This window comes from Otolemur garnettii, unplaced genomic scaffold, assembly GCF_000181295.1.
Source record: "Otolemur garnettii isolate 467f Iridium unplaced genomic scaffold, OtoGar3 scaffold00099, whole genome shotgun sequence".
Classification (NCBI taxonomy): Eukaryota; Metazoa; Chordata; class Mammalia; order Primates; family Galagidae; genus Otolemur; species Otolemur garnettii.
The window spans coordinates 2,605,594-2,614,493 of record NW_003852494.1 but is presented as its reverse complement, the minus strand read 5'-3'; the positions used below and the strand labels follow the sequence as shown (position 1 = coordinate 2,614,493).

The 8,900-nt window shown below is 48.2% G+C and overlaps 1 protein-coding gene across 1 annotated transcript in view; it reads right to left on the bottom strand.

The window, feature by feature from the left end:
- Window positions 1-8,900, bottom strand: part of LRRC43 (leucine rich repeat containing 43) — a 19,853-nt gene that overhangs the window by 8,568 nt on the left and 2,385 nt on the right. Inside the window, exons 3-7 of the mRNA XM_012809013.1 lie at window positions 8,271-8,381; window positions 6,932-7,074; window positions 4,973-5,211; window positions 4,125-4,315; window positions 2,438-2,667 (exon numbers count right to left, since the gene is read on the bottom strand). Of these exons, the coding sequence (XP_012664467.1) occupies window positions 2,438-2,667; window positions 4,125-4,315; window positions 4,973-5,211; window positions 6,932-7,074; window positions 8,271-8,381 (914 nt within the window). The remainder of the gene's footprint in view (window positions 1-2,437; window positions 2,668-4,124; window positions 4,316-4,972; window positions 5,212-6,931; window positions 7,075-8,270; window positions 8,382-8,900) is intronic.

Sequence of the window (8,900 nt, the reverse complement as noted above, 5' to 3'; positions counted from 1 at the left end):
CTTGAGGCTCTGTCTCAAAAAAAAAAAAAAAAAAAAAACATAAAAAACCAAATTAGTGATATATAAACAATATACAAATATATAAAGGTCAATACTCAAAAATCTATTAGCGAAGTGAACAGAGGAGTTGACACAATCTATCTGCCAACTGTCACCTTCTCCACTGTAGTCATCTTCCTAGCATGTAAACCTGATCTCATTGCTCCTGTGCTGAAAACTTTCCATTCATCTCCCCTGCGGAGGAGAGAGTCTCTTTCTCCATCTGCCTCTCCAGCCCTATATCGTACCAATCTCCACCTTCCTCCATTTCAAGCCTCTTTCTGCCATTTCCTCCTATGCCTGTGTGTCTGTCTCAGGGCAGGGATTTGCCCTGCACTTCTCCAGTGTAGCACATTGTAATTAATACTCGTTCATTTCCCGTAAGTGTCCGAAGCCATCCTGTGTGTTGTCTGCAACCCAGCCTTGCGTCTGGATACGGCATTTATGTTGGTGACTGGTTTTACCAGTTGTTGAATTAGAGGAATCACAGATAGCAAATTAATTATATGGAAAATACAAAGGCTCACAAATAAACTAAGGCATATAACTTCGAGCAATTAAAAAAGAAAGGCAATGTTGAAGTTCTATTTTAGGAAATGGTAGACTATATTGGACAAACCTGCCCGCTGTGAATAATCGTGGAAGCTGTACGAAACATTAAAATTATTTGTTGAAGGTGCTGAAGAGTTACTGAGTCTGTGAGCATTTTCAGAGCCAGAATGTGAACAGCCTTGATGGTGCAGACTCCTGCAGCGCTCCTACAAGGCCCATTCCACCGCCACCCGCGAGTACATCAGCACTGAGATATGGGTGACATCAGCTCCCTGTATTCTCAACAAGCCTGTATCATTTACTTTCACTTGAAATTTTAAAAATAACTTTTAACCCATTTTAAAAGAAGCCAGTTCCTTGACAGCATTAGCAGCAAAACCTGTGTGAGGTTCAGTGACCTAGAATCCAGCCACATTAGGATCTTTCAATATCCAAGCTGTGCTTTCTCTCCTCTGGTAATGAGAAGCAGCAAATAACCACAAAAGCTGATAGCTGGAAGTTTGTAATTAATGAAAGGAATGAGAGAGGAAAAGAAAAAAGAGAGAAAAAAAGAATTCTGTCATTACTATATAGGCAGTAGGAAAAAAGTAAAATAAATAAACCAAAACAAAGCTCGATATTCTGAGATTAGTACAAACTCAGCGAACAGAACTTCAATACTATATGAAAACTGACTCTAGGGTTTTATGTTTCTTCATTATCAGAATAAATTCTTTAATAAATAAGAAGTGTGTGGGCAGCATCTGTGGTTCAGTGAGTAGGGTGCTGGCCCCATATACTGCGAGTAGCAGGTTCAAACCCGGCCCCAGCCAAATTGCAACAAAAAATAGCCAGGTGTTGTGGCAGGCACCTGTAGTCTCAGCTACTCGGGAGGCTGAGGCAGGAGAATCGCCTAAGCCCAAAAGCTGGAGGTTGCTGTGAGCTGTCTACCGAGGGAGACAAAGTCAGACTTTGTCTCAAACAAAACAAAACAAAAAAACAAATAAGAAGTGTGATACATATGAAGTTCATGAAAAGAACTAGATTGGACTTATTAAGGAAAGAAAGAACATGGTACACAGATTGGAAGGTCTTTACCACAATTTATATGCCAGAATACATTCTAGATGGATTAAAAATTTAAACCAAGGCCGGGAGCGGTGGCTCATGCCTGCAATCCTAGCACTCTGAGAGTCAAGGCAGGTGAATTGCTTGAGCTTAGGAGTTTGAAATCAGCTTGAGCAAGAGCGAGACTAAAAACAGAAAAATTAGGGCGGTGCCTGTGGCTCAAAGGAGTAGGGCACCAGCCCCATATACCGGAGGTGGCGGGTTCAAACCTGGCCCCAGCCAAAAATTGCAAAAAGAAAAATTACCCAGACATCGTGGTAGGCACATGTAGTTCCAGCTACTGGGGAGGCTAAGGCAAGAGGATCATTTGAACCCAGGAGTTTAAGGTTGTTGCCAGCTAGGCTGATGGCAGAGCACTCTAGCCTGGGGCAACAGAGTGAGTCTCTGCCTCCAAAAAGGAAAAATGTTAAACCAAAAAGATTTTCAACTCCAAGGGCTGAAATGAAAACAGCTGGACCATTTATCATCTGTTACTTGACTCAAGATATCCAATTGTTCAGAAAACCTTGGCCGTTCAGGGAAATGGGATTTAGCTGCACTCTGGGTAAAAGGTCAGGGCTCCAGGAAATCGAACCTAAACCCAAGCGCATCCCAAGCAGTGAACAGCCTAGGGCCTGAGTGGATTCTGGGGCAAGGCTGAGCCAGCAGGATGGGAAGGGTAGGCAGCAGTGTGGTCTAGGCATGCTGCCACCTTGGTGACCCAGCTATCATCTGCTCTTGGTCAGGTTTCCATCCTTACCCTGGGGACGGGAAGAGCCGGGGATCTACACGAGGCCGCAACTTTGCCAGTTCTTCGGTTGCGGAGTCCACCACCCTCGGCAAGGCAGTTGACCTGACTGAGGCAATGGATGACACTGAATCTGCCGTATCAGCTAACTCAGACTCCACAGACTCCTCAGACTCTATTGTGAACTCTTCAGAAAATTCCTCTGCAGTAAATAATTCTGTGCAGGAAGAGGGACTGACAATCTGCAGGGAAGACACAGAAACATGTCCGGGGCTGGGAATCTCTCTCTGCACAGCTGTCGACATCTGGCTGAGTCTAAAGCATCAACAAACACACCAATTTAGAAGTTGGGAAGGTTTTATTTTATTATTGCTTTTTTAGTTATGTATTTTATTTTCACTCTTTTGCCCTGAGTAGAGTGCCGTGGGGTCATAGCTCACAGCAACCTCGAATTCTCGGGCTTAAGAGATCTCTTGCTTCAGTCTCCCAAGTAGCTGGGACTATAGGCACCAGCCACAACACCCAGCTAGTTTTTCTATTTTTTTAGTAGAGATGGGGGTCTCACTCAGGCTGATCTTGAACTCCTGAGCTCAAGCAATCCAAATGCCTTGGCCTTCCAGAGTGCTAGGATTACAGGTGTGAGCCACCACTCCCAGCCTGGAAGGTTATTTTGTTTTTTTCTTTTTGAGACAGAATCTCACTTTGGTGCCCTAGGCAGAGTGCTGTGGTGTCACAGCTCACAGCAACCTCAAACTCTTGGGTTCAAGTGATTATTTTGCCTCAGCCTCTTGAGTAGCTGGGACTACAGGTGCCCGCCACAATGCTTGGCATTTTTTTTTACAGATGGGGTCTCGCTCTTGCTCAGGCTGGTCTTGAACTCCTGAGCCAAGCAATCCACCTGCCTTGGCCTCCCAGAGTGCCAGGATTACAGGTGTGAGCCACTGCACTCAGCATTTATTTTATTTCTTAAAGCCAGTCTAAGGCCAGGCTCAGTGGTTCACACCTATAATCCTAACACTCTTGGAGATGGGTGGATTGCTTGAGCTCAGGAGTTCAAGACCAGCCTGAACAAGAGTTAAAACCCCTACTCAAAAAACACACCAAAAAATTAGCCAACTGTTGAGGTGGGCATTTGTAGTCCCAGCTATTTGGGAGGCTGAAGCAGAAGGAGCACTTAAACCCAGAAGTTTTACATTGCTGTGAGCTATGATACTACAGCACTCTATCCTGGGCAACAGAGTGAGATTCTGTCCCAAATAATAAATAAATAAAGCCAGTCTTGTTTTTCCTGAAAGCTTTACATGATGAGTGAAAACAACAGCAATAACAACTGTGTGAGAATGGCAGGCAGGTGTCATCACGTTTCTTCCAGTCGGGTGGTTTTCTTCTGAAGTGGAAGGAGTGGGAGAAGCTGTAGAAATTGCAGAATGGGGCTGGGAGCGAGGGGCCCCATGATGAAATTCTGGGCTGCTCCCTTGTTAGGCCCAGATTTCAAGGGGACAGAGAGAATGTGCACCGTTGAGAATTACTTCAGCTGCAAGTAGGGGGCTGATTGAAGCCAGCACCCTGCTCAGAGTAAGGGCATAAATCAGCTCTACATCAAAGATTTCCTGGCCCCAGGCAGCAGTTCTGCCCACATGGGAGACCTAGTGGAACCCTGCAGGGAGCCCTCCCGTGTCCCGGGGCAGCCTGGGCGCACCTCGGCCAGCACACCCTTGTAGTCGTTCTCTTCTTCGCGTTCCTCATCTTCCACGAAATCGTAGGTCACGTAATAGCTGTAGGTGACAAAGGGGCCTTCTGGTCCAGGCTCCAGGTCTAAGATAGAGGTATCCAGAACCCCTCTGACATTTCCAATAGTCACCACAAGCTGTGCCTCATGTGCCAAGAAATCTGCAAGGTGGAAGGGGCAGGACTGAGGGGCCCGTGAAAGCGGAAGAGGACACCCAGACAGCGGGAAGGAGGGAAAGTCACCAGTCCCAGCTCTCCCCCTACACAAGGCTGAGCCTTGGAGCATGGCAGACTTGGGTTCATGTCCCAGCTCTGCCAAGTTCAACTGGAGTGATGTGGGGTAAGTCGTTACATCCCACTTAGCCTAGTTTTCCCAATCTGTACAATGGCAGTGATGACCCCTGTATTGCAGATAATGGCCACAAAGAGGGCTGAAGATCAAGACTCTACATCATCTCAGGCCGTGCCCAGAAGACAGCAGGTGTAGAGACTGTCAACATTTTATCTCCATGACCTTGAGGGCTCCAACGCACCTTGTGACATGGGCCACAAGGGGGTGATCTTTAGCCATCAGGGAAGAGAAAAAAACCTGCCACCCGTCCCCCCCAGCCCCCACATTTTGTCTCCAACTCCCAATCACAGGGATAAAAACCTGGGGGGGGGGATTCTGACCCAGAAAAGATGCTGTATCTGACTGGAGTGTGGGTCAAATGGGGAGCTTCAAGGACAGAGAGGCACAAGGACCCAGGAGGGTGTGGGATAGGCAGAGGCTGGGGCATCCCATGCCACCTCCTCCCTACACACTGTTGGCACCCTCACCACCATGGAGGCTGAACCCCCGGAACTGATGCTTCTCATTTGGAGACACGGTGACATCATCTAGCACACAGAGCCTGGACAGGTTATCAATGGTGAAGCCGCGGTAGTAGGGCACCAGGGCCAGCGGGTTCCCCTGCAGCACCAGCAGCCGCAGATGTTTGAGCGTCCTGAGACTGGCCAGCATGCCCTGCAGGTCCATCAGGTCATTAAAGCTCAGGTCCAGAGAGACAAGTTTGGGCCTGGAAGGTGAGCAGGACCATCTAGGGTCAAGATGCCAGGTAAGCGAGGGGGTGGCAGCCCTGTGCACAGGACAGCCAGAGCCTGAGGCTAGCAACTCTATCTATCCTCAGCCCACACACCTCGTCCCACCTTGGATCCAACTCAACCCAGAGTTGGGAAGGACTTCCTGTATTCCTATAAAACTGCCACTCTCATAGTCTGAGCCACAGGGAGGCAGTGGCAAGGTGCCTGTGCCTGGAAGGGTCTCCACAAACACATTCTGAGAGCTGGGAGAGCAAGGCCAGGGGGAGGAATGGGGCTACATGGAGATGAGGAGGGTGCATGCAGCTACGGGGCCACATGACCACAGGACACTCGATCCCTGCCTGGTGACGGGGCGGGGAAAGGAGACCAAGGCTCAGGACGGGCAGAGTGTGCTTTCCCACTTTCGCACAGCAGAAAGCAAACTGATGACAGCTCTGAGAACAGACGCAAGGAAAACTCCAGGGAATGCCTGTCAGCACCATCTTTCTCAATTGTGCCAGCCAGTTTCCCACAGCTGAACTCAGGCCCCTCAACTCTCTGTTCCCCCAGAACAGAAGGTAAGGGAGGGGCAAAGAAAACTGCGGTCAGAGAGGGACCTTCCCTTCCCTACCAGGTCTTCACCCGTTAGGAGCTGGTAGGGTTGGACCACCCAAGGTTGTATCTCTCAGGTCCCCTGGATAAGAAGCGGAGGAGCTTGATCTACCCCTTCTGCCCCTGCCCAGCTGTGAAGGAGGAAACATGGTGCTGCTGAGATCCCAGGACTTTTCACCGTGAGCTATGTGAAGCCTTCCTGCCCCAGCTTCCTCTGATGGCCTTCCATGGTGGCCTCTGATGCCTCACACTTCGCAGACCCAGGATCTTAAGTTTTCTACTGCTCCCCCAGCAAGGAGACAATGTCAAGCATCACCAACTGGAAGGTGACTGTCCACACAACTTCTAACAGACACTGAATCTTCAATCACAATGGAGTATCTGATTTTTTTTTTTTTTTTGAGACAGTCTCACTCTGTCGCCCTGGGTTGAGTGCCATGGCATGCAAACTCTCAGGTTCAAGGGATCCTCTTATCTCAGTCTCCTGAGTAGCTGGGACTAGAGGCACCTACTATGATGCCTAGCTAGCTTTTTCTGTTTTTAGTAGAGACAGCGTCTTGCTCTTACTCAGGCTGGTCTTGAACTCCTGAGCTTAAGCAATCCTCCCACCTTGGCCTCCCAGAGTGTGAGCCATTATGCCTACTGGAGCATCCTAATTAAACTGGAGTTTCATCTCTAGGGCAGGGGTTCTCAATTCAGGGTGATTTGCCTCTCATGGGACCTTCAATACCACCTGAGGACATTTTTGTCACAACTAGTGGGGAGCTGCTACTGGCATCTATTGGGCAGGGGCCAGAGATGCTGCTCACAGTCCTACAGAGCACAGGACAGTCCCCACAGGGGGACGGTCAGGCCTCAAGGTCAGCAGAGCCCACATCCAAAGTCTGCTCTAAGGAGTCAGACTTACTCCCACTACCTTGTGGGATCCTTCTTGGCGCTTCAGTGGGATATTTTTTATATCAGGTTAGAGAAATAAGCTCCAGGTCTGGAGCTGATAGCCAACAGGGAGTTAAAGAAAAGAGCAAAGCTGAGTTCTTCACACCATCAGTGCAGAATCCCCCAAACCTAACGCAGAATCCCCCCCCCCTCCCTTTGGAGAGTTACCAGTGACTGGAGGAGAGGTACAGACTTTCCAGAGGGCCCTGGAGTTTGTTGTGGCCCAACCCCAAGTGCTGGAGACCCGGCGGGGGCGGGTGAGCGCACAGACCCTCCAAGCTGCAGATCTCATTGCCGTAGAGCTCCAGCACCTGGAGGGGACACAGGAGACATCCACGACTGTGAGGCGCCAAGTCAGTGCTGCCCATTAGGTGCCTTCCTCCTGCCCTGGGAAACTCACAAGAGGAATCATAAATTAGTCATGCCCTGCCCCCTTGGGTCCATTGGGACTGCCAAGAAGAAATGTTCCTGCAGCAGGTCTTTGGAAGTTTTTTGAACTTTTGTGAAAGAACCTTCAAATTTTGGAAAGGAGGTGATGGTGGAGTGGGTGGGAGGGGACATGCGCAACACATTGGCACCTTCTCAACTCATGGGAATGTGTCTCTGCGAGAGCCAAAAGGGACCCTAGATGGAATAGGGAATAAACCCAAAGATGACTGAGAATTCTCTTCCTTGCTCATAGCTCTCATCCAAGGCCTCCTGGTTTTGTCTTGAGCCATGGCATACAGCTTGCTTGGGAGTCCTTCCTGCCACTAGTTAACCATTCTCATTTAATGTAATTTGAAGATCATTTTGATATGCTCAGCTAAAGACCAATAAAACCTGGCCTGCATTTCTACTGGGATAAAATTTGCCACTTTAACCATTTTTAGGTGCACAATTCAGTGGCATTAATTACATTCATAACATCACACCACTGTCATCACAACGTCCAGAATTTTTCATTGCCCCAGACAGAAACTATGATCATTAAGCAATAACTCCCCATTGCCCCTTTCTCCCTCCCCAGTAACCTCTATTACTTTCTGTCTGTAGAATCTCTGGATCTGCCTCTTCTAGATGTTTCTTGTGAGTGGAATCATACAATATTTGCCCTTTTGTGTCTGGCTTTTTTCACTCAGCATATTTTCAAGGTTCATCCATGTTATAGCATTCATTAACACTTCCTATTTATGAATGAAAAATATTCCATTGTCTGGAAATACTACATTTTGTTGTTGTTTATTCATCTGTTTCCAGACACTTGGGTCATTATGGCCTTTGGCTGTGAATATTGGTGTATAAGGATCTGTTTGAGTCCTTATCTTCAGTTCTTTTGGATATGTAAAAAGGAATGGAATTGCTGGGTCGTATGGTGAGTCTGTGTCTAACTTTTTGAGGATTGAGTCCTATTTAAAGACCCTGGATCTGGGCGGTAGCACACAGCTGCCCTGGCCAAATGTGTGTAGGCAGGTTGTTAGAGGGAGCCCTAGCTCAAAGATCCTAAGTTGACCCAGGACTCCTTCACCTTGAGTGTTGGAGGCAGATTGGCAGCATTGATCTCCTTGATTCGATTGGCACTCAGTATCAAATCTTCCAGCTTTAGAAATTTTAGGAGGTCTTTATCCACCTGGCTCACCTGGAAAAGAAGGGAAAGAAACCAAAGCCCTAGTGGGCAAGGCAGCACTGGAGCAGAAAGCAAGTCTACATTAGGAAAACAACAGCTCTCCACTCAGAGTCAACTCCCAACACCTCCTTCCCCCGTCTTTCCTGGATCATTCTGCCAGGATTCAATGGCCTCTTCCAACCCTCACCCTTCCTCTGACTGTCAGTGGTGTCTGATTTCCAGGCCAATATCCTGTGCCCTATGTTGGACCTTAAGCCTTTTGCAAGGGCAGTCTTCTTTGCTGCCTCTCCCAGAGCCTTAGTGGACTCCAGGACTGAATCACTAGCTGGCACTGAAGTCAGTTAAGATCTTTAGGAATCAGCCTGGTTTACACAGAGTAGGGTCAGACCAGAAGCTTTAGTGACCACCCATGAATCCTCAGTTTTTTGTGGCCTTGAAGACATCAGGGGCCCTTCCTAGCTGGGCCTCTATTCTCTAGGATGACAAACTGCACTAGAGGGGGTTGCTGGGAGATAAATTTTTTTTTTTTTT